Source organism: Erpetoichthys calabaricus, chromosome 16, assembly GCF_900747795.2.
Source record: "Erpetoichthys calabaricus chromosome 16, fErpCal1.3, whole genome shotgun sequence".
In the NCBI taxonomy this organism is placed as follows: Eukaryota; Metazoa; Chordata; class Cladistia; order Polypteriformes; family Polypteridae; genus Erpetoichthys; species Erpetoichthys calabaricus.
The window spans coordinates 33401744-33428208 of record NC_041409.2 but is presented as its reverse complement, the minus strand read 5'-3'; the positions used below and the strand labels follow the sequence as shown (position 1 = coordinate 33428208).

The 26465-nt window shown below is 39.5% G+C and overlaps 1 protein-coding gene across 2 annotated transcripts in view; it reads right to left on the bottom strand.

The window, feature by feature from the left end:
- LOC114667097 (formin-like) overlaps positions 1-26465 on the bottom strand; it is a 613004-nt gene that overhangs the window by 149324 nt on the left and 437215 nt on the right. For both annotated transcript variants that reach the window (XM_051920062.1, XM_028822231.2), the window contains one exon: positions 829-921. In XM_051920062.1, the coding sequence (XP_051776022.1) occupies positions 829-921 (93 nt within the window). The remainder of the gene's footprint in view (positions 1-828; positions 922-26465) is intronic.

Below are 26465 nucleotides of genomic sequence, written 5' to 3'. Positions count from 1 at the left end.
AGGTTGTGACCAGTGACATCAACGTAGTGTGGGTTTATCTCAGACTGTGGTAAGACATTTAAAACTTTGTGCATGCTTGTATTAGTTATTTGGTCTTCTTGATATTAGAAATATATGTATTTTCTTAGAAGGCATTAAACTACTCAGTCGACACTTAACAGGACAGTAACTCTATGCCTTCTAATTGAATTCACTAGGTGGCAATAGCATCACATTTCTGTAGTATTACTAGTTTGAGGCCACAAAGGGCAGATGTTTCATGAATATCACTCTTTGTTTATGTTAAAGTAACTTCACTACAGGCAAAGCTTTAGGATATTTCTTACCCTTTGAAGCAAGGTTGCTCCAAAACTGTAGAAGTTTTAAATAGTATAAAGATCTTTAAAAATTAATAATTTCAATGCAGAGTTTAAGTAGACACACCGAAATGAAAAGTGAAATGAGGTTAAACTGTACTTTATTTCCGTCCATTGCTAAAAAGTTCCCACTTACAAGGCTGGGATTCATGTTGTTCCTATTTTTTTATGTAACTGTATCAGTTTTGTAGCACTTTGTGTGCTCTTTACACAATGCAGTATGTGTGGCTGGTGATATACTGTGTAAAGTATTGTAATACATTTTGAGAGTGGGTCTAACATTCCAATAATGCTGGAACCAATAAACCGCACTGTATTAGATTAGAAATATATTTCCTTCTTAACAATCTCACCTGTTATTATGAAACATATTCATGAAATAAAAAGGAGCACTTTTACTGGCATTCGTCTTATAGGACATCTGCAGGAGACTCAAGCACAGTATTAACGATTCACAGCTAATCCAACTTACCACTAAGAACAAAGTCCTCCATTTTTTCCTTGAAAGGCTGAAGATGTTCATTCGAGGAATTTTGGCACACTAGTTTGACTTCCTTTTCACAGGCTGTAAAGAGAAGCAAAGAATAACTAGCCTCAGATTAATCTGTGTTTGCTGGTTAGCCAAACATTAAAAAAGATTACTGCAATTATTCACAGAGTATTACTCAAAATGAACCTAAAAACTGAAACAACGCCACTAGGCTACTTAAAGTGAGCAGAGATCTAGCTATTAAACTGCACTTAACAGCCCTCAAAGCTCTATTAGAGTTGTGATGCAAGGCATAGTTAGCCTGGCATCCAATAAAATGCATGAACAAAATGGGGACTGCAGTGTGTTCCTCCAATACACAGTGTGGCAGCATCCCTTTAGCATAGCTTCCATTCGTACACCCACAGAGCTGCATGGGAGTTGTAGTTTCAATAGGCAGCCCTGTTGGGGTCTTTCTGTGCCGCTGGAGGAAGCTGTTGGGAGGAGAAGACTCTGCTGTTCGGTGGAGGGTCCTCCTGACTTGGAAGAGCTTTCTGGATGCAGTGTTGTTATGCCGGAGGAATTCCCAAGTCTGGCATAAAAAGCAGTCCCTGAACTGCAGTCAAGGCAGAAAGTTGGTATCGGCAGGGATAAAGGTGCTAAGGGCTCACAGGGGTGTTAGGATGTGGGTGGCATACATGAAAGTATGATCCAATAATGCCATTATCTTTGAAGAGACATGAAGAAAATTGATGTCTCTATCAAGGATTAGGGTTTCATAAGGACCCTTAAAGTATATTGGGGTCTGATGCGAGTTTCTGCACCTACAAGTAAGCAGAAGGGTATGTGACAAAATGTTACCTACAGACCAATAAGGTGAAGGAAACTGGTGGGTGTGAATATGGGATGAAGTGCTATTGACCATATGCCTAGGAGTTTTGTAGGAGGTGAAATGCAGTTTATAAGAAACAGGCTTAGAAGTCCACTCTACAGGATACAAGAAGGTAGTGTAATGATCTAAAGGTTAATGCAATGTACTTTAAAGCACACTATTTATGTTTCAATTTATGATACTGACAAGTCAACTATAAAATACATCTAAAGAACTATACTAAATCTGTATGCTTACGAAGTGGCTTTGGATGGTTTATGTATTCTGAGAAACATTGACTTAACTTCAGAAAACAAAACTGATCAGTTGAAGGTAAGGCCCATGTTTGACAAGTATTATGTTTTCATTTTGTTGACTTGCTGCTTGTTGTTCAGACATGCACATCACAGTACTCTGCACATGTGAGAATAATTTTAAACAAAAAAGTCCTTTTTTAAAATGAAATGTGTTTCTCATATGGGTTGTTGTTTTGTATTTGTGTTCTTGATTTTAGAAAAAGCAAACATTAAGCTTTTCTTAGTGGTGTGACCATTATTATCATTACTATTATTAATGAATATTTCATTCAAAGTGATATGTAAGACCACTGGCAAATTAAAGTGTTTTGCAGAGGCGGGTCACACAATGTACCAGAAGTAGGAACTGAAGTGGTAGCTGTGCATTTTCAAGTCCAGTGCCCTAAACGCCAAGGCCACACATTACCAGATGAAACCATGTTGGTTGATCATCTGGGCTGGGGTGTTCATAAGAAGAACAGTTAATTGTAAAGAAAAACAAACTTCACTAAAGCCCTTTCTATTTAGCTCAATAGCGTTGCATCAGAAGACTTTTATAGCGCCAATGTGCTTTGCAGTAAGTTCAATTTTGTCTTACTTTATCATGAAGTTTGCTCTGTGGAATGAAGCAATAGCTTTCTAAAAGCCAGACAGGCAATTTCCACAACCTCCTTTGGGCTCAGTATAGACAGAACCATGAAAAGCACCACAAGTGTTTACACTGTAATTATGGTCCGTTGTTTGTGTTTCTACATTTGTAGCTATAACTTTTATGCTGTTTTGCAATATTTCTAATCCTCGGAGACTCAATGAGGTTTTGTACTACAAAAGTAAATGAATAAAGCAATGCAATATACTTATAGTGTTTGAATGTTCATCTTTATGCATTGCCTTTCATAAGGAATGAAAACAAAAAACAACTTCGACGCACCATCAGGTACAGGGTTACTTTATCATTCGCTGTGAATTGTTTGCTCCATTTAGGATGGAAGAGGCTTTGAGATGGAGGATGGAGGTTTCCTAGTAAATCCCTTCTCCTTTAAATTCAAATTACTCATTTCAAATAAGATTATGACCAAAATCCAGTTAGTAAAACTCACATTTTAAGAAAACTAGTAGAAAGACTGACCAAATGTAATCAGCAGGATCCTGAGCATAGAACATACCATTATACAGAAAAACAGTCTGCCTAGGCAGTGGAGAGAGCTTTTAAATTACAACTGCATACTCTGACAGAAAAAATACAGTGCCCTCCATAATGTTTGGGACAAATACACAATTTTATTTGATTTAATACCACAGTTTAAAATGACAAATCAACTGTCTGGAATATCATTAACAAGAGAGAAAGCACTGGCGAGCTCAGTAAATGCAAAGGGACTTGTAGGCCAAGGAAGACCTCCACTTTTGATGACAGAAGAGTCATTAGGAGGCAGATGTGGATGTATCAGAGATGACATTCCACAGAAGACTTCATGAACAGAAATACAGATGCCATATAACAAGACACAAACCACTAGTTAGCTTCAAAAACAGGATGGCCAGATTAAAGTTTGCAAAAAAGGACTTCAAACAGACTGGTGAAATCTGGAAAAAGGTCTTGTGGACAAATGAGACAATGAACCTGCATCAGAGTGATGGCAAAAGGAAAGTGTGGAGAACTGCCCAAGATCCAAAGCAGACCACCTCATATGTTAAACATGGTACTGGGGGTGTTATAGCTTGGGCATGTATGGCTGCCACAGGTACTGGCACACTGCTCTTCATTGATTATGGAACTGCTGATGGCAGTGGCACAATGAATTCTGAAGTGTATAGAAACATCTGATCTGCTCAAGTTCCAGTAAATGTCTCAAAACTCAATGTATGGTGCTTCATCCTACAACAAGATAATGATCTAAATTACTGTTGAGGCAACACAGGAGTTTTTCAAAGCTGAAAAATGGGAAAGTCTTGAAGGGCCAGGCCAGTCACCTGATTTCAATCCAATTGGACAGGGCTACCACATGCTGAAGGGAAAACGTAAGGGGACAAGCCTCTGAAACAACCAGAAGCTGAAGATAGCTGGATGAGAGGCTTGGCAGAGTACCACCAAAGAAGTTCCTCAGCACCTGGTGATGTCTATGAATCACAGAATTCAAGCAGTTATTGCATGCAAAATCCAAAATATGACAGCTTTAACACTAGAATTCCTGAAGCCTACAAAAAAACTCGTAATCCTGGACCACTTTAAATCCCTTCGCACCTCTCCATCAGCGTCTTATGTGTTGTAAATGAGTCGATCAGCACAAGCAGCAAGCAGCATGCTGTCCCATCCCCCGCCTTAACAGAGCTCAACTCTCCCAGCTCAAGCCAAGGATCCTTATCTGTATGTGAGATCTGGAGTTGTATAGGGTAAATAATACAGTATATCGTTATTTGGAATACATGCATTTTATGTGTGTTCCGTGTCTACAAAGATCTGGGTAAGTGTAGGATGAAAGGAAATGTGAGAAATGCAAAAAATGCTGAACACATACCTAAAGCAGAAACATTTTCCATGTTATACTAATAATGACGAGAAGTGCATAATGCGTGAAGACTTTAGTCCAAATATGAAATAAACACATGCACTTTTATTCAAGAATATAAACAAAGTAAAAAAAAAAAACATTTGATTTACATGTGGTTGTCAATGAGTTAAAAACTCCAGCTCAAATGTCAATCAACAGGGAGTTAACATGTATTCTTGAATGGTGCAGAGGTAAGAACTGCTGCCTTATAACCCGAAGGTCCCGGGTTCGAGACCGGGCACTCTGCATTTTGAGTAGTGAGCTGCAATTATTAGTTCTGCAATATAATAAAAGCATTCATTTGATATGAGTCTGTAACATCTGGTGTAAATTTTGGCTACTTGTAAAAGTTAGCGCTTGTTTTTTTATCATTCAGTTTTATTCTCTCAGTGATGTTCACGTGGTACAATGAACTTGCCTCTCCCTCTCTGAGTTGATGGCATTTATCTCCATACTTTTCACAAGAGCAGCGCTGTGGATGATGCCTGTTCAAAACTATTTGATGTACCAGCAATCAAAAATAGGATGTCCCATGACCGCTATCAGACTGGACAAAGGCAGGACTGTAGCAACAGACAGCTTCTTCACAGGGCTTTCGCCGGCTAATAGACTGCTGCACTCTGCTTGGCACCATAAAGTAAAATGGGACTTCCACCTGCATCTAAAGTCATTTCAGTACGCGAGCAATTTGCCACATTGCTGTTTAGATCTGACAGCGCTGTGTTGATGGTGTATGCGCCCAAACTTTACACCGGCTGTTACAGACTGAAATCAAAGGCTTCTTCTTTTTGGGCACATACACTGTCACCATGGCGCTGTCAGATCTAAACAGTAGCGTGGCAAATATTGAGTGTTCCTTATGTTTAAGTAAATACAGCTAAGCAACAAGCCTTACTTTTGAAAACTGGTTCAAGATCAACTGAGTACATATTTGACTTTTGAATACACTGCATGGTTGGATAAGTCAGACAGTGAAAAACCAAATGTTAGCACTTTAGTTTAGGCACTACAAAAATGCATTTATTGCTCATTTACACTTGTGCAAAAAGACTGTAACAAAGGGTTCTTCTAGTCTTAATTATGGTTATAAAGCGTTAGTAAATAGGTTATTCATCTCTGTGTAGTGTGACATCTGATATGCTGGTTAACTACTTATAAATATTATATAATGAAGATTGCAATATCAAGAGACATGTGTCTCAATTAAGCCACCTCTGACCATTCAAAAGTGAAGTTATTTTAGTAGGCAACGCTGCATAGATGAATAACCATGTAACTTGATGCTTTGTAAGTGTTGTAAAAGAAAACAAAGACAGTGTACCCTGAAGAGGTTCCAGTGAGCCCCCAAACCCTATAACACACCAACACAAGTGTCAATTCAAATAAAGAATTTATTTTCACAAATACCTCTACAGGTGCTATACAAATATCACATAAGTACAATTCCTTTTATTTTCTCTGTCTTTTTTCCTCTCTTCTTCTCCTTTTACTCCGCCAGACAAACTTCATCAACATCCACACGATTCTGGCTCGCCTGGATGTGGTCGGACAGCTTCTTTTATAAAAGATCCGGCAGCACTTCCAGTTTGACCTTACTACAGACTGGAGGTACTTCTGGGTCAACCAGAGGTTCCTTGAAGTGTGGATTTGTCCCTGCAGGGAACACTGCAGGGCTGTTCTACTGGACTACAATTCCCAGCCTGCCACATGGGCTACAATCCAGGCACCATAGTCCCGGACTGCCACCTATTGTGTCGGGAGAGTAAATAGTCTGTACAATTGGTCTTCAGCTGTCCTTCCATTAAAACTGGCCTCCTAGCTGGGTAAGGGACCTTGAACCATCTTAGCTGGAACACCAGACCATATCTGGTGACCATCACAATAGATAAAGGTTTATAATACAAAATACAGTTCTTTTCAGCAAAAAATGTCTCTGAAGATGCAAGTCTGAAAATAGACTGTCCAAGATGACAACACTTTCAGTTAAATACAGGCCAGGTAGGAAGAGGAGGGTCCAGGTGGACGTACTCCCTAAGTGATGTCAGAGGTGGAATGGTTGTCAGGTCATCCAGTCTGCAGAGGGAGGAGGAGAAGAGACATAAGTATTTACCGCTATCTTGCAGACTGGTGAGGAATTATCAACACCAGAGCATTTAAGCTATCCCCAATGGGCAATCGTGTGACAGTGTACTATCATCAGAAGAAGCCTTTGTAAAAGTCTTTTTCGTCTTTCGGCTGCTCCTGTTAGGGGTTGCCACAGCGGATCATCTTCTTCCATATCTTTCTGTCCTCTGCATCTTGTTCTGTTACACCCATCACCTGCATGTCCTCTCTCATCACATCCATAAACCTTTGCTTAGGCCTTCCTCTTTTCCTCTTCCCTGGCAGCTCTATCCTTAGCATTCTTCTCCCAATATAACCAGCATCTCTCCTCTGCACATGTCCAAACCAACGCAATCTCGCAATCTTGTCTCCCAACCGTCCAACTTGAGCTGACCCTCTAATGTACTAATTTCTAAGCCAGTCCATCCTTGTCACACCTAGTGCAAATCTTAACATCTTTAACTCTGCTACCTCCAGTTCTTTCTCTTGCTTTCTGGTCAGTGCCACCAACTCAAACCCATATAACATAGCTGGTCTCACTACCATCCTGTAGACCTTCCCTTTCACTCTTGCAGATACCCATCTGTCACAAATCACTCCTGCCACTCTTCACCACCCATTCCACCCTGCCTGCACTCTCTTTTTCACCTCTCTTACACAATCCCCATTACTCTGTACTGTTGATCCCAAGTACAGTCATGGCCGAAATTATCAGCACCCCTGGAATTTTCCCAGAAAATGCACCATTTCTCCCAGAAAATTATTGCAATTACAAATGTTTTTGTATATACATATACATGTTTATTTCCTTTATGTGCATTGGAACAACACAAAAAACAGAGAAAAAAAGCCAAATCTGACATCATGTCACACAGAACTCCAAAAATGGGTCAGAAAAAATTATTGGCACCCTTTCAAAATTGTGGGTAAATCATTTTATTTCAAGCATATGATGCTTATTTGAACTCACCTGTGGCAAGAAACAGGTGCTGGCAATATAGCAATCACACCTGAAGCCAGTTAAAATGGAGAAAAGTTGACGCCACCACCATCTACCCAAAGCACCATGATGTTCCAACAATGATGGATGGATTAAAAGCCAGAAGTCTGTACGACCATCAGCATCAAGTGACTCCGTGAAAAACCCGAACTACAAAGAGGACTATTTCATTTATGTTAGGTAGAATGCCCAAAGGGGACTGGGCGGTCTCGTGGCCTGGAACCCCTACAGATTCTATTTTTTTCTCCAGCCTTCTGGAGTTTTTTTTTTTTTTTTTTTTCTGTCCACCCTGGCCATCGGACCTTACTCCTTTCTATGTTAACTAATATTGTCTTATTTTAATTTCTTATTTTGTCTTTTATTTTTCTTCTCTTCATTATGTAAAGCACTTTGAGCTACTTTTTGTATGAAAATGTGCTATATAAATAAATGTTGTTGTTGTTGACTCAACCTTTCTGTTGTGTGTCTGAGTGTGCCAAACTAAGCATGGAGAACAGAAAGAAGAGCAGAGAATTGTCTGAGGACTTCAGAACAAAAATTGTGGAAAAATATCAACAATCTCAAGGCTACAAGTCCATCTCCAGAGATCTTCATGTTCCTTTGTCCACTGTGCGCAACATAATCAAGATGTTCACAACACATGGCACTGTAGCTAATCTCCCTGGACGTGGACAGAAGAGAAAAATTGATAAAAGACTGCAACGAAGGATAGTCCGAATGGTGGATAAACAACCCCAATCAACTTCAAAACATTTTCAAGCTGTTCTGCAGACTCAGAGTGCAACAGTGTCAGCTCGAACTATCCGTCGACATCTGAACGAAATGAAACGCTATGGCAGGAGAGCCAGGAGGACCCCACTGCTGACACAGAAACATAAAAAAGCCAGACTGGAGTTTGCCAAAATGTACTTGAGGAAGCCAAAATCCTTCTGGGCGAACGTCTTGTGGATAGATGAGACCAAGGTAGAGCTTTTTGGTAAAGCTCATCATTCTACTGTTTACAGAAAACGGAATGAGGCCTACAAAGAAAAGAACACAGTACCTACAGTCAAACATGGTGGAGGTTCTAAGATGTTTTGGGGATGTTTTGCTGCCTCTGGCACTGGATGCCTTGACTGTGTGCAAGGCATCATGAAATCTGAAGACTACCAAAAGATATTGGGGCGCAATGTAGGGCCCAGTGTCAGAAAGCTGGGTCTGCGTCACAGGTCATGGGTGTTCCAGCAGGACAATGACCCCAAACATACCTCTAAAAGCACTCAGAAATGGTTGAAGACAAAGCGCTGGAGAGTTCTGAAGTGGCCGGCAATGAGTCCGGATCTAAATCCGATTGAACACTTATGGAGAGATCTTAAAATTGCTGTTGGGAGAAGGCGCCCTTCAAATCTGAGAGACCTTGAGCAGTTTGCAAAAGAAGAGTGGTCGGAAATTCCAGTTGAGAGGTGTAACAAGCTTGTTGATGGTTATAGGAAGCGCTTGATTTCAGTTATTTTTTCCAAAGGGCGTGCAACCAAATATTAAGTAGAGGGTGCCAATAATTTTGTTCAGCCCATTTTTGGAGTTCTGTGTGACATGATATCAGATTTGGCTTTTTTTCGCTGTTTTTTTGTGTTATTCCAATGCACATAAAGGAAATAAACATGTGTATACCAAAACATTTGTAATTGCAACAATTTTCTGGGAGAAATGGTGCATTTTCAAGGAAAATTCCAAAGGTGCCGATAATTTCGGCCATGACTGTATTTAAACTCACCAATCACACTATTGAAAGCATACCAAGTTTTAGTAAATGAGACAAACCTTATGTTATGAAAACTGGCTCATCATTCTATGAAATGTTATTTTTATTTGTAAATAAACTGCACAGCTAAGTACAACAGACATTGAGAGCATCTTTTAATACATGAAATAGGGCACCTAAGGTTAATTCTGAAAACAGGTAAGGGTACAGCATTTGATTTACAAACATACACTGCATGGTTAGACACAATGTATGGGAATAAATAAAATAGTGAGTCCAGATTGTATTTTACTATCTGGGGTAGTTTGCATTTGTATCAGACATACACCATGAAAGATCATAAATAATAATGCTAGGCGAGTATTATTCATCCATCCATATAGCACAACACACATTATTTTTAAAACATCCTTCAGGGTTGTTTCTGTAAAGGAACAAGTGTTGAAAGTTAGCCACTTCCTTGACTAAGGGCTAAATCAAAAGAGTTAAAGTACAGATGGTTATGTGCTAACATCCTTTTTTCGAATGCATGCAGCTTCTTTCTTCCTCATTTTAAGTGGTACTTAAGGAAGCATGTATGCATGCCTCAGTGGTACACTGGGGAGTGCTGTTGCCTCACATCTCCAGAGTATTGGGTGCAAATCCTAGCCTTCATACTGGCTGTTTGGGTTTCATAGATTGTTTCCAAATCTACTGCAATTTCCAAATCATGCTGGTCACAGTAACTGACAACTAAAAGGTGGCATAGCTGCGTCTTTTCTAGGTTCCCAATGTCTAGTGTCTACTGAGTTGGCAAGGTGGAATCAGCATAAGCCCAACCACAAGCCCAACTTTGTAAGAAAAGAAATTTCTCAGCTTAATAAAGATTGTGTTAAGAAGGTTTAGTGAACATTTAAAAAGGAGCAAATCACAAAATTCAGAAAAAAACATTACTCAAGCAGAATAAAAGGCTAAAAGGAATAAAGGATTCTTCTCTGTTTCATTATGATCTTAGAGATCTCCTGTTAAATTTCTGTTACTTTCTATATTTAAAGGATGTTACTTTTCTATGGCAAACTTACATAGGCTTCACCTTAGTACCTCAGTATGTTCAATACATTCAATATGTTCCGTACAGCTTGAAACTGTTTGCCCTTCATGCCTTACCAACTGCAAGGTAGATCTTAAACTGAACTAGTCTGTAGTCAGAATGATAAGACTACAAGGCTAGTTCCTACTTTGTGACTGAAGTTGTGCAGATTAGTTCCAACACTCCCACAACCCTAAACTGGAAAAAGTAATGCTGGAAGAATAATGAATAAATGTGTGCTTGTTTTCAAAATGACTGCTGATGGAAATCTTCCCATATGCTCACTGAAGCAACATATTACCTGTATTGTACTTTGAGAATAAAAGCTGCAGTCTGCTAGTCTGTCTTGGGAACAGGTGTCAAAACACTAGCTCATTTGTGATCATTTTGTTATGCACACTATGTTTTGCTTATTTTCTGTGATTTTTGATTCATCAAGCATATTACTATTGGATTTTTCCTACAGTTTATTTTACAGTTATTATGGTCACATTTATATTTTAGGCTGATTTTTAATCATGAGAATCATCAATTCAGATGTGATTTCCTGCAAGGGGCCATTTTGTGTGAAGCTGGCATCAGTTACTAACATGTGACTCCTGGCGTTGTTGTATGAGGCATCCTCGTGCAGCTGGCAATTAAGTTGGCAGCTTGGTATGCTTGAAGTTCGAGTTTATGAATATGTTCTAAACAAGCTACTCAGTTCTGTTTAGTTCTTTACTTTGAAAATATATTTATAGGTAGCCAGGACCTTTGTTTCTTCAACCTGGATTTTCAACCCTCTGTATATTTTGCTCTTCTGGTTTTGACTTGTTGCCTGTTAAAGGACCACTTATTCTTTTGCTTACCCTTCTCAGTCACTTACATTTCATTATCAATTATATTTCTTCCTTTATTTTTGTTTTGTGTCATTTAGCTCAAGCTATCTTCCCCTTCTGTAAATTGTAAAATCAAAGAACTGGGAAATTTACAAAGACTCTGTGAATGGTTAATATGTGAACTGCAATTCAACTGCAAAAAACCTACCCTGTCTGACAAAGAGACAAAGCATAATGTGTGCTCTTATTAGCATTAGAAAATCAATGACAAAAAATAAACTACGAATATTTGGAATAACTTTATAGATTTGCAAAATGTCTGACAGTAGTCAAGCATATCTACTGAAATTCAGAGATACAAACAAGTTTTTTGTTCTGTCTTAAAATGCCTTCGGGATGCAACTGCCATGCAGCACATTCCACTTCGGCGGGGTCAAGATGTCTACAAGTTAAAAGAGCTCCGTCTTTTCTGTCAGGAGCCAAAACTAAGAATGAGCAGTTGTGCCAAAGACTACATCCACCTGTAAATCAGCTGGGCTATCTCCTCTTTCCAACCCGATAGCAGCTGTTTTGATTCGGTCTAAGGCACTGAAATAATACACCCATCTCTGCCAGCGTTTGTTCTTTTAACACTCTGGCACCATCAGAAAACTTTATGGAGCATCCGCTTCCAGGCCCAGTCATAATACATCCTACATATTTGGCTTGACATGCTCACCCACCATGCCTGGACTGTCATTGTACTCCAGCATAATAGTATAAAGAATATTGTTACCATCAGAAATTAATATGGGGTGTTTTGCCATAACAAGAAAAAAACTGCTTGTGTAAACTTTGAGCAGACCTGTTTCTACCTTAGAATCAAATCAATAACTCGGGATGGGACATTTTCCAAGGAATTTAGCAGAATGTTGAGATAAGCTGTTCAGGGTGATATTCCTCAGGGGTCACTGTTAGGGCCGCTGCTATTTTTAAAATATATAAATGATTTGGGTAGGAATATAAGTAACAAGTTGATTAAGTTTGTAGATGACACCAAGCTAGGTGGACTACCATATAATCTAGAATACACTGAATCATCACAGAGGGACTTGGACAGCATACAGTGGTGTGAAAAACTATTTGCCCCCTTCCTGATTTTTTATTCTTTTGCATGTTTGTCACACAAAATGTTTCTGATCATCAAACACATTTAACCATTAGTCAAATATAACACAAGTAAACACAAAATGCAGTTTTTAAATGATGGTTTTTATTATTTAGGGAGAAAAAAATCCAAACCTACATGGCCCTGTGTGAAAAAGTAATTGCCCCCTTGTTAAAAAATAACCTAACTGTGGTGTATCACACCTGAGTTCAATTTCCGTAGCCACCCCCAGGCCTGATTACTGCCACACCTGTTTCAATCAAGAAATCACTTAAATAGGAGCTGCCTGACACAGAGAAGTAGACCAAAAGCACCTCAAAAGCTAGACATCATGCCAAGATCCAAAGAAATTCAGGAACAAATGAGAACAGAAGTAATTGAGATCTATTAGTCTGGTAAAGGTTATAAAGCCATTTCTAAAGCTTTGGGACTCCAGCGAACCACAGTGAGAGCCATTATCCACAAATGGCAAAAACATGGAACAGTGGTGAACCTTCCCAGGAGTGGCCGGCCGACCAAAATTACTCCAAGAGCGCAGAGACGACTCATCCGAGAGGTCACAAAAGACCCCAGGACAACGTCTAAAGAACTGCAGGCCTCACTTGCCTCAATTAAGGTCAGTGTTCACGACTCCACCATAAGAAAGAGACTGGGCAAAAACGGCCTGCATGGCAGATTTCCAAGACGCAAACCACTGTTAAGCAAAAAGAACATTAGGGCTTGTCTCAATTTTGCTAAGAAACATCTCAATGATTGCCAAGACTTTTGGGAAAATACCTTGTGGACTGATGAGACAAAAGTTGAACTTTTTGGAAGGCAAATGTCCCGTTACATCTGGCGTAAAAGGAACACAGCATTTCAGAAAAAGAACATCATACCAACAGTAAAATATGGTGGTGGTAGTGTGATGGTCTGGGGTTGTTTTGCTGCTTCAGGACCTGGAAGGCTTGCTGTGATAGATGGAACCATGAATTCTACTGTCTACCAAAAAATCCTGAAGGAGAATGTCCGGCCATCTGTTCGTCAACTCAAGCTGAAGCGATCTTGGGTGCTGCAACAGGACAATGACCCAAAACACACCAGCAAATCCACCTCTGAATGGCTGAAGAAAAACAAAATGAAGACTTTGGAGTGGCCTAGTCAAAGTCCTGACCTGAATCCAATTGAGATGCTATGGCATGACCTTAAAAAGGCGGTTCATGCTAGAAAACCCTCAAATAAAGCTGAATTACAACAATTTTGCAAAGATGAGTGGGCCAAAATTCCTCCAGAGCGCTGTAAAAGACTCATTGCAAGTTATCGCAAACGCTTGATTGCAGTTATTGCTGCTAAGGGTGGCCCAACCAGTTATTAGGTTCAGGGGGCAATTACTTTTTCACACAGGGCCATGTAGGTTTGGATTTTTTTTTTCTCCCTAAATAATAAAAACCACCATTTACAAACTGCATTTTGTGTTTACTTGTGTTATATTTGACTAATGGTTAAATGTGTTTGATGATCAGAAACATTTTGTGTGACAAACATGCAAAAGAATAAGAAATCAGGAAGGGGGCAAATAGTTTTTCACACCACTGTATAGTGTTGGATAGATTTGTGGCAGACGACATTTAATGTCAGTAAATGTAAAGTACTATATCACACATAGCACGTAAAAATTCTGGATTTGAATACCCAATGGGAGGTCTGAAAATCAAAAGTTCACCTCATGAGAAGTATTTAAGAATCATAGTGGACTTGTCACTATCACAGTGTTCAGAAGCCATTAAGAAGGCTGACAAAATGTTAGGATTATATAGTGCCCTAATGCCTGTAGTACAAGTCCAAAAAGGTTATGCTTAAACTTTATAATGTAAATGATGGGTTTTCATCTGGAGTACTGCATACAGTTTCGGTTTCAGCGCTCCAAAAAGACATAGCAGTGCTAGAAAAACTAGGCTGATTCCAGGACAACAGGGGATAAATTATGAGGAAAGATTAAATGAGCTGAGCTTTTTCAGAGATTAAGAGGAGACATGATTGAAGTGTTTAAAATTATGAATGGAATTAGTGAATCAAGACTGTGACTTTAAAATTAGTTTGTCAAGAACATGGGGAGACATGGAATTGTGTTAAGGGTAAATTTTGCACAGACATTAGGAATATTTCCTTCACAGAGAGAACCACAGACCCATGGAATAAGTGACCAAGTAGTGTGGTAGACAGTAGGACTTGATGAACATTCAAAACTCAACTTGATGTTATTTTGGAAGAATTAATAGGACTGGAGAGCTTTGTTGGGCTGAATGTCCTGCTCTCATCTAGATTGTTCTAATGTTTTTATCTTCATTATCTTCTCCCTTTATTATTCATTCATCAAGTTTATCAGGTCTGCTTCTATAATGCAGACTTCCAGAGAGCTACTCCCTAGCTGAGATGGTTGAACTCAAAGCTCTTCTCCAAAAAAGAAAGAAAAAAAAACATTTTTGTTATAAGCTCTTGCAAACACTGTACATTTGCACTCAAAATCACTTGTCAAGCCAACTCTGCCCTGCTTTTACATATACTGTATGTGGTGAGAACTGTTAGGGGTCTGAGGCATTGTGTGTTATTAGTATATAAACAGTGCGGCTGGGCTCAGGATTGAGGATGCAGGAGAGCTCTGCTGTTGCAGCTGTGAGGTGGCATATTGACTGCTTGTGACATGTGGGCGTGATTGACATTCTGAGGGACATCAGGTGGAGCACCTGCTCATACGAGAGATAAAATCTCTACCCTGAGTGGATTAGTTTGAGAAAAGTGACTGGAAAAGAGAAGTAGTGAGAAAACCAGAAAGCCAGAGGTGCAATTATGGTATGGAAGGAAAAAAAGAAAGACGGGGTCATGGCAGAGCTGGTGCAGCAGAGAGAAGGCATGGCCATCAGGGAAGAAGCTCAGTGCGGAACAATGGTGTTCCAAGGGTAGAGTAACTCAGAGGCTGATTGCTCTGAGATGCCTCACAGATGCATAGGGACAGCAGTGGGAGAAGGGAGCAAAGCTTGTTGGGTCTCTACAGTTGTGGCAGTGCGGACATATGCTAGTGAGGGATTACCACGCTTGTCGGAAGATGATTACTTCCATCTAACAGGCCTTAGTGGTGAGCAGAGGGTACATGGATATGAAAGGATGCACTGGGGCTTGAGTTTTGGGAGAGAACTGATCCAGACTGTGTTTTAACCCTCGGTTTTACTGGTGTCTTTATATTATGCTAGACCTTACCCTCTACATGAACACTACTTTTGTAAGATTATTTATTTATGAAGAACCTGCACCACACTTTATTTTGGACACTGCCCTGTTTATTGTTTAAAAATAAAATGCATTGCAGCTTTTTGTAGCACTCTTGTTTTATGTGTCCTTGTTGCAACTAGTCCATCCTTGGATTATGACTATCAATGGCCTAGGTTCAAGAAGAGGGAAATACCAGCTGCCGGCATCCCAGACATCACAATTCAATTGCAGCTATAATGCTCATGTACCAGCATGCATTAACAAAACAGGCCTACAAGCACAGAAGATGTTATTAATGTGCAATGCAGCAACCACTAAAACATGACCAAAGCTGAAAACTGCATGAATACCTGCTCAGACATTATGAGGTTACAAATTATTTGCCTTATTTTGATTTCTATTTACTACTTATGGTATTCTGCTGTCACGTGCCTACTGCCTCCAGTATTTACATAGCATCACCATGTCACTAACTGAATCAATTGTGCCTGCTGTCAGACTTGCACATGCCAGATGAGACATTGCAGCAGTCAGTGTTTAATAAGGGCTTATCCGTGGCAGATGAGCTGTCAGGTTTTTTCACATCTGTTTTGAAACTGAAAAGACACCGTCTTCATAACTAGGCTCATTTCTTGATTCTAGAACTTAATTTACATTACAGTCTTTATTTGAAAGGTCAGTAATAAAGAATTGATATTCCTTGTATCATCAGGAAAAATCATTTGCTTACAACTGTCATATAGCCTTCATATTGTGGACACAGAAAATACAATAGAGGAATGTTAAGCAGAGCAAAACTGGGAGCACTTACGCCATGACAGTTCATTGCAGAAACCTACTGTGTACCAGCATGATTAGTGTGTTTTGATCAAGCACTTTTCTTTCATTCTGTATTCAGATGTCTTGCAAACACATTTTGCTCTTCTGCATCCGATTGCACATCAATGCACAATTTAAGGGAACCATTCATGTTTGGATTTTAGTTCTGTTCAATTCTGTTAATTTTTGTGTAGTGCTCTTCAATGAGTGCTTTGACAAGTTTTCAGGAGAAATGCAAGTATAGATTTTACAAATTAACGAAAACATAATTAGTACAAAGACACAGGTTTGTCTAAACACACAGAAAACAAAAGTAGAAACTAATTAACATAAAACCAACAATACCTATCCATTTACTACTTGTTTAACTATGACTAGTGTAATGGAGACAAACATGGACTGGCATCTTGATTGACTGGGGTTGAGCAAAGGTCCTTACCTGGCCAAGAAGCCAGTGCAATGAAAGGAGTGGGGGGAGACTAACACCACTGAACATCCATAAACACCAGATGGTAGTTTCCCTGGATTTGGGATATCCCACACAGACACCTAAAGGGCATGCTGAGATCTGTAGTCCCTTGGAGCAGCCCTGCTGGGTTATGTGGGGGCCGTCAGGGGCAGCCATTGGCATTCATAGTCCCTACTTTCTGGGACCTCCAGTTGATACAGATGTGTTTCCAGTGGGGCATGCCCTAGCAAGAGAAGTACTCCCAGGCCGTAGATAAAAGAAGCCATTCAGTCTGAGCCAGGGGGGGTCAGAGATGGGAGAGAAGCTGAACAACACTTGCATGGGAGTTGTCGAAGAGAAAGGAGAAGAAAACATTTACTTTGCTGGGCTGTATTGGGCCGTACTAAAAGGAAGAAACCTGTTAAAGGTATTTTTGGTAAATAAAAAAATGCTTATTTGCACACATAACTGTTTTAGTATACAGTCGACCCTTGATATATGACTGGCCTGACATGCGAACAACTTGGTTTATGACCAAAATTTTTGATTTGAATTACGACCAACGTCTTGCGTTATGACCCAAATGCGGTCATGTGTATCCGCTTGTGTGATTGTAAACAAACAGCCGAGAGCGTTTGTAAGCGTCAGTCGGAGCCCAGATACATGCGTTTGTGGACGTAATTTCGGTCAGTGCAGTGATATATATAAATTATTTCGATAATTGCTAAGGAAGGAAGAGAAGGTAACGAAGGTAAAGAAAGAGATCACAATCGAAACGAAGAAGGAAATTGTGTGGAAATATGAGAGTGGCGTTTGTGTGACCGATCTCGCTAATATGTACAGCATGTCGAAATCCACCATCTCGACAATTTTACAAAGAAAAGGTTTGTATAAGGAAGCTCCTTCCAAACAATCACCAACTTCCATTTCATTGTCCTCGTCCTTCCTTCCTGCAAGCGAAAGATGTCAACTTAAATGGTGAGTACAGTATGAAATTGTTGTTTCTGGTAGGCTAGGCACTTTTTATAACTTTTTGGTTAGTACATTAGAAAAATTATTGGTGTTTTTGGTAAATTATGCACATTATACAACCCTTTTTTATTAAAAAAAGTTAAGCAAGTGTTGCTGTGGGTGGTTCGGAACACATTAAGAGCATTTCCATTATTTCTTATGGGAAAAACAGTCTTGACTTACAACCAACTTGAGTTACAACCAGCCCTCACGAACGAACTGAGTTCATAAGTCAAGGGTCCACTGTAGTTGTATTTGGGTATGTGGCTTGGTGGTGGCTCCTGGTGGAGGCCACACCACTTGACAACAGATGACAGGAAACAAGAACTAAACCAGCATTATTCCTGTGGCCATACAGGTCCAAGTCCTTGGCAACATTCTATGCTTTGACATCCTTTTTCGTTTTTAAAGTAATCCTTACATCTTCATCTTGTGAAAGTCCTTACTTACACTTACAAAAGCAGATTTTGCTTACTGTTTGCACACAAAACTAAATGTAGCGCGCATCGGGGCTACATAAACTCATTGCAGAAAACACAAAGGTGTGTGGGATCACAAGTTTGCCAAACAGTCTCGATCATAGAAGCAGAAGGCCAAACAAGCACGGCCACTCTATTCCAACTTCTCTGGAGGAAACGCCAAGTAGCAGGATTGAAACACAGTGCCCTCCTGTAAAGGACAAGGGTAGCAAAACAAACCTGGTTTGTTATAGAGATTTGGATGAGTTTACAGAAGGGTAAAATAAAAAGCAACAATTATTTATTAATAAAGCCTGCAATCCAAGGGATAAAGGGAGAACTGGTAGACATTCAAACATAAATAAGCTAGAACCCAAAAATACAGCACAAAGGAATAGCACAAAAGCAGGCAGGTGGTGGTAGACAAGTGGTGAAAGAAAAACAAGCATAGGCACCTTATAGTACAAGCAAAACCCAGGTAACATTAAAAACATGAATAAAACCAATAGAAGGAGCCTGAAAGGATGCACAAAACAGAATGGCAAGCAGCATAGTCATCTGTTTTTAATATTTTTTGCACCTTGCCTAGTGTTTACCTGTGTAAACGTTTGCCACTACTGAGTCTTTTTTTGATCCCACAGAACCATTTGCTTCATTTATTCTTCAGAAATACTGGTTATGATTTAGATTTTTTATTTGCACCAAATTATTGCCACTATTTTTACGGCACTATTGATGATTCCTGTTGTTGGAACCGTTGTGGAGTTGCATGTCCTTTGAGGTTGTGGCACTGTCAGTCACAACACAATGGGATTAAAAAGGTCATTGAAGGGTATACTTCCTCACCTGGCTACACAGATTTCAAATCCCTTCAAGCTTTTTCAAAAAATGTTCTTTGTTTTGTTTCTCTGGTTTTTTGAACTCGATGCAGTCCTTCTTGACTTTTTGTCTTGTGATTCTTCACTTTGGTTACAGTTCAGTTGTCCTCCTGGTTCTGACACTTGGTTCAGATTTTTGACCATGTCCTTCCCTTTCAGTCACTGTTTGAAATCTTGTGCCCATTAGGAATAACAGGCAAGTCTCTATTAACACTAGAATTACCAAAGCCTACGAAAAAACTCGTAAATCTACTAAATTTGTCTACTTCATAACCTAGCTAGCTGGCATACTAGACTATGTACACTATGCATACCCTGCTATGCCGCTTGCACAAGCTAAGGTGCTATTTTTTAGCTGCAGGTCAGTTTTGTTTTTGCTCATAGGTTTCCAGGAGGATATGAAAAGGATTTCAGTATTGTAGCAACTCAGAAAAAAAACGATGTGTAGGGTGAACAAACAAGTAACAGTAATGAAAAAACAGCGATTGCCCTTTGACTCCATGGGATATTTCTGGCATCTCTGAGCTTGCTTTAGGACACCTGCATTACGGTGTGACAGATGTACCATCCCAGTCAAACTCTCCACTTGCCACTGCCTCCAGAATGGGTTGCATTGCGCCTGAGGGAGTTTGGGCACTTGACACCAGAAACGAGATTTCTGAAGGGAAAATCATGTGTTCTTTGCATTGCTTCTGGCACAAAAAACTGTTTTGAAGCTGAATACTTAAATGTTTCAGTTTGGGCTTTAGGTCTGTACAACGGACGGTACAAAATGATGAAAACTGTGAGACTGTAAGTGATACAGCTTGTTCTGAAACATTAATCTGTTTTAACAACAATATGACTGAGCATCATATTATCAAATCACATTTTTTTGGTTTTCAACACTTGAAAATTTCTGGGGAGACAAGGGGTTATAGTTTCAAAGCACTGGGGAGGAGAGGGTCCAAAGGGTTAATACCAAACTTCCTTTTTATACACCTGAGTACTGGGGGCCTCTGAATGTTTCACCCAATCAAACTATGTGAAGAATAAGTAACTCTATTATAATATTTAGTTGTTTGTGTGCCAGAGTTGTACCCATTTGATGCTGAAGACAATGACAGATGCATGTGTTCTCTGAGTGACATTCTACAAAATCTAAATGCCTTCAAAAGTTGTCTTCATCCTGACTACCCTACAGTCACTTTTCAATTTCAAATTTAGCCACAGTCCTTTTCACAGCAAAATGTTAATGTTACTGCAGTGGGCTGGCGCCCTGCCCGGGGTGTGTTTCCTGCCTTGCACCCTGTGTTGGCTGGGATTGGCTCCAGCAGACCCCTGTGACACTGTAGTTAGGATATAGCGGGTTGGATAATGGATGGATGTTAATATTAATTCTAATAGCTATACACAAATATAACAAGAATAACACACACTTCAGCCTGTCAACCTACTGCCTTTAGCATTAGAACTACCAAACATTTTTTTTTAACTAATGCTACCGCTGCATTTGAATCCTTTAGCTCTGTATAGGGCATCCCTACTGCACTACCCACAAAAACTTAGTGTAAAACAGCTTGGGTGAAAGTATAAATAACTAATTTCTTGGTAAACAGCCTTTTCTTTGCATATATTGTCACACATATATGTTTTGAAGACAAAAGAATAAATAAAATTCAGGGTTGTACTACTGTTCAGAAAAAAATGTCTTCAGTATTCATTATAATCTATTAGTGAAGAGAAAGATCACACATTTCAATGGCTTTGAAATATAAACATTTTTTTGTGGTGATACTTTAAAATTTATAACCACACTCACATATTTTATGTGCATATGTAAACATTCGTAAATGGCAAGTGGTATGCAGGCTTATTGCAAAGCTGTCCACATCAGCAGTCAGCAGAGCTTCCCGGTTCTTTAGCAAGTAGCTTCTGCACCGTAAAGTTGTTTTGTTTTATTGTGTGGGCATTGTGCTACTGCCAGGAGCAAGAGGGACTGAAGGGATGCCTTCCAAAAGTTGCTCTACAACTCAGCATAAAACTGCTCAGTACTGAATTTAAAAAAAAACAAACAAACGAAACAACACTTTTCAAACATATGGTCACATAAAAGAAAGAACTACAAGCTATTTTTTATATAAATTAGTGTAAAAATGTACAGTCATACCTACATACTTTAGACAATGCAGTATGTATACATAACCAGGGCAGCTTTTGAAAGAAAGGAGAGAAAAGAAAGTTCAGAATGTAAATTGTCGATAAAGTTAATCCAATAACTTAAAGTATGTATAGTTAAACAGTAGTAAACTTAAACTGTGCAGGGGCATAAAGCCTAGCTTAATACTTGACAGTGCTCCCTCACTGGTTCAGCCACAGGCAGATACAGGGATGGGTTTGGAGGGGGACTGGAACTGCAAGTAGAAGAGAAAAATAAAACAAAAACGAGATGTACGACATGTGGAAAGGGCTGAATGCAGGAGAAGCTGAAAGTACAACTTTAGCAGAACGCTGAAGTGAGACAGAGATAAAATACACAAAAAAAGCGTCATCAAAACGCTAAATTTGATAAGAAAGAAAGAAGTGGCAGCATAACACTAATGAGAAACTTATATTGAAATGGCAAGAAATAGAAAAGGAACATACAGTAAAATGCTGGTGTGCAGAGAGAGAGGGAGAAAAAGAAGTCGATAGACGATTTAGGGGGGCAAAAGTAAACACAAAAGCTGTCCAAGATGTAAAGACAGTCGGGAGAGGAGGAGAACTGAAATGGGGGTGACGGAGTGTGGGGGCACCAAAAGAAGAGAAGGCCGGTAGGACATGAGTGCAACTCCATAGCAATCCGCGGGGAGTTTTTAGTTGAAACAGGGGTGAGACGAGAGGCCAAAAGGAGGAATAGGAGTACATGAACCAAAGGCCTTTTTTTTTTCTTATGTTTGCTATTTGGCTTGAGGTGAAACTCAAGTGAAGGGGCCAGTTTTGTTTTGTTTATGTGGCTGCAATGCACCCAAGCTACGCTTGGGGCCCCCAACAACGTGACTAATTATTCTGGAATTGTATGGTTACTAAGGATGAGCTCACCAGTGGCATTGGGAAGACGATACATGGTTCTGTAAATAACTTATTATTCTTGGGTTTTTATTTCCTACTGAACATAGTTGTATTATGAAACGTTTAAATGTCTGTTGTTGATATAAACTTTCAAGTAAAGAGTAAGTTTTCTTTTTCTTAACACTAGAATCCTTGAAGCCTATGAAAAAACTTGTAATCCCGGCCCACCTTAAATTCCCTCGTACCTCTCCATTAGTGTCTTTTGTTTTGTAAATGTGTCGATCAGTAAAAGCAGCAAGCAGCCTGCTATTCTGTTCGCCCCAGACCCCCTGTTGACAGAGCTCAACTCAGGCAAAAAGTTTTCCCAGCTGAAGCCAAGGCTCCTTATCGGTGTGAGAGGTGCCTGGAGTTGTATAGGGTAAATAATACAGTATATCGTTATTTGGAATACATGCATTTCATGTGTGTTCCATGTCTACAAAGATCTGGGTAAGTGCAGGATGAAAGGAAATGCGAGGCAAGAAATGCTGAACACATAACTAAAACAGAAACTTTTTCCACGCTATACTAATAATGACATGAAGTGTATAATGTGTGAAGACTTTAGTCCAAATATCAAATAAACACGTGCACTTTTATTCAAGAATATAACCAAAGGAAGAAAAAAGCATTCGATTTACATGTTGCTGTTAATGAGTTAAAAAAACCCAAGCTCAAATGTCAATTGACAGGAAGTTGATATGCATTCTTGAATGGTGTAGATGTAAGAACTGGCTGGCTAATAGACTGCTGCACCGCAATGCAACTCTGCATGGCACTGTAAAGTAAAATGGGACTTCCACCTGCAGCTAAAGTCACTTTAGTACACGAGCAATTCGCCACGCTGCTGTTTAGATCTGGCAGTGCCATGATGACGGAGTATGCACCCAAAAAGAAGAAGTCTGTCTGTAGGCTTCAGGGATTCTAGTGTTAAACTACGAGTAAATGGTGATTTGTTATGTGCTAAATGGTTGGAGATGAGCAATACTGTAAAGTCCACTATTGGGATGGCAACACCATACTAAAGACCTCAGGGCCTTGCACACTGCTTAAAAAGGATGGGTGGTGCAAGGGGGATTACATATGTATGTGGCAAAGAGCATGATTGACTGATTATAAAACTGTCCACTTCAACTTCAAAACTCCCACTTCATTCACTTTTCATTTGTTACCTGGGCATCCTCTCACCTGAAACTGCTTCTGCATCCTGACCATCTCTTATGTAGTCTTTCTTGGAGGAGAGCTGTGGAGGAGTGATATAGTATGGAGTAGGTTTGTCTTTTTAACAAATTTGCAACGGAAAGTGATGTGAAAATTGTGACAGCAATGACATTTTTTCCAATGCCTGTGAAAGGCTCAACAAATTGCATCTCCACAGTCATTGACTACCCTGATAATTGAGTGAGATTTTTCTCTGAAGAGAAAACAGTTTTTAATATGCATGTTATTCAGAGCAGCAGCTTTTTCTTGACTTCCATCCATCCATTATCCAACCCGCTATATCCTAACTACAGGGTCACGGGGGTCTGCTGGAGCCAATCCCAGCCAACACAGGGCGCAAGGCAGGAAACAAACCCCAGGCAGGGCGCCAGCCCACTGCAGGTATCAATATTTCATCATGAATAACTGCTTATCAACTAGTATACTCTGCCCTGGATAATAACACATAATGCAATTCGGTGCAGTGTGCCAAGTGTCTAATACAGTAGCAAAGAAGTATACTATGAGGAATGTTTAGAAAAAAATCATGATTTGAATATGCATGTACTTTCAAACCATTGTGAGTACGTGATTCAGTACGTGCCGTAGAAGTATACTATAGCTGTGTTCAAATCATTTTATTTTTTCCCTGAGAAGCACCTCACTCACAACCAAGTTCCATGTTCCACCAGTCTTTCCAGCTTCACCCACACTCCTATCTCAAATATGTGTTAGCCTCTTCATATACCACAAGTAAAGAATGCTTATTCCAGTCTTTGCATGAATTGGTGGGCCTATCATGTCTGTGAAAATATTATGAGAGAGACACATTCCACTCCCAAACTTCATTGCCATTTTTGGTATGATGGTTAAACTTTTTCAGTTGGAGAAAGTCAGGCGGTTCTCCCCATAAACAACAATTAATCAGTTTTGCATAGTGATATTAATAGTAATCACCATTACATACCAATTCTAGCACAAGGTACAGGTTTTTACTCGCATGCAAATATAATGGCTTAGCATGGGGTGTTTGAACATTCAGTGTCCTGGTAAAACGTCCAAGCCTTGATCCAACAGGCTACACTCCTTGATTGTTTATTGCAGTGTCTGGAATCATTGCTAGTGAGGAAGTTATCATGTGATCTTAAAGAGAAAGAAGCACAACTTGAAACAGAGGAGGACTAAGTAAATGTGTACATTCAGTACTCATGATTTATCATCAGACTGCAGTGTGATAAGAGTGTTTACATACAGAAATAAAATGTTATTGTCTCTAGCTTATCTAGAGATGCTGAACATTAGAAAGGCCACAGATGAATTTTATAAAGGCTTGAAGTCATTGACTCAGACAGATAAGTCTCTTCCGCCATACAGAGATCTGCTGCAACCTTGTGATGGTAGGAGAGCCGGAGAAATCATGACTGGAAGTTTAACCAAAAAAGATTCTTAACAAAACAAAAAAAATGACATCTGATTTGTGGGTTCATAATCATATCTCCAAAGACGCCAGCATAACCTTTCAGAGGTTCTGCCAAGTCTCAGGGAGAAAAGCTCCCCAAATACACAACAAGGAAGTCAAAAATGCAAACTGAGGCGAGTGCAGCCCAGACAACTTTCCTACACAAATGACAGCATCCTGTATAATGGTGGCAACAACAAATGTTATTGTTCTTTTGTAAATGACTTGCACTCTTAATAATGTGTATAAAGGCAGGAGGAATGGATTTAATGCTTTTCATTCATTACATATCTGAAATTAAAGGGTGTACAATGGTCCGACCATGAATAGCATTTGGCTCTGTTCCATGCTCAGTTACCATGTGTGTGCAGTATGTAAGTTCTCCACATACTCTTGTCCATCCACAATCTAATGGTGTGCAGGCAAGTATAACTAGCATCTCTAAGATGTTCCTAGTTTGAGAGTGAGGGAACATAATTTCATGGTTAGTTAACAAGCTCTTGACAACCTGATATTACTTAAAGTGGGTTAGGGCAATGGATGGGTTGTTCAGTGAAAATTATGATTTACATTTTCCCCACATGCTTCAGTGCATAGAAACTGAAATTAGTAACTAAATTAGTACTCTAAAACCATACACAAACATGGCCCAGAAAAAAAACTGTATTTGAGGTCAATTTTTTAGATTAGTACAGATTTTTTGTACTTCTTTGGATTTTGAAAAGAAAGAGAGACATATTATGATAGTGCTGATTTAGAATGGATATTGGAAAGATTTAACCTTAAAGCCTGAAATGAAAGGAAAATTGATCCTTACAGAAAATGAGTTTTTAATTTCAATTTCAACTTATTCTTATTAAGCACACTTTTACATAAGAGCTGAGCACGCTACACAATAATTACAAATATATGTAAAAGACTGGACACACAGTGTTTTATTACATAGTAGAGTATCAGGCATGTATGTCAGAGGGTCACCTTCCCAGCTTGCCAAAGGTAAGAACTACCACACTGGGACACCAGGGAGTGGGATCGCTAACCACCTAGTCTCCACCCACAGCCTGGAGAAGCCACCCAGTAAAGGCAACCAACCCCTCCCCTTCTGGTTCAGGAGCTATAAAAACAGAGCACTCCCAGAAGGTGGCACCTCATCTGGAAGATGAGAAACCAAAGGGAAGGAAGTCTGACAACAAGCCTGACAATGCTAAATAGGAAATGTTATATCCGATGTCCATACTGCTGTTATTTTTGGCACCATTGCTGGTTTTTTTTTGTTACGTGCATACAACAAAGTAAATGGGGTGGCCCTGTTGGCACCCCATCATTATACAGTATCTGTAGTTACTACAGGTTGAAGACTATAAATATAAGAAAAGAATTATGACAGGATGAAAATTTCAAAGGCTTTATGTCGGTAACTCATTATGCAAGTGCATCTTTAGAAAGGAATGGGAT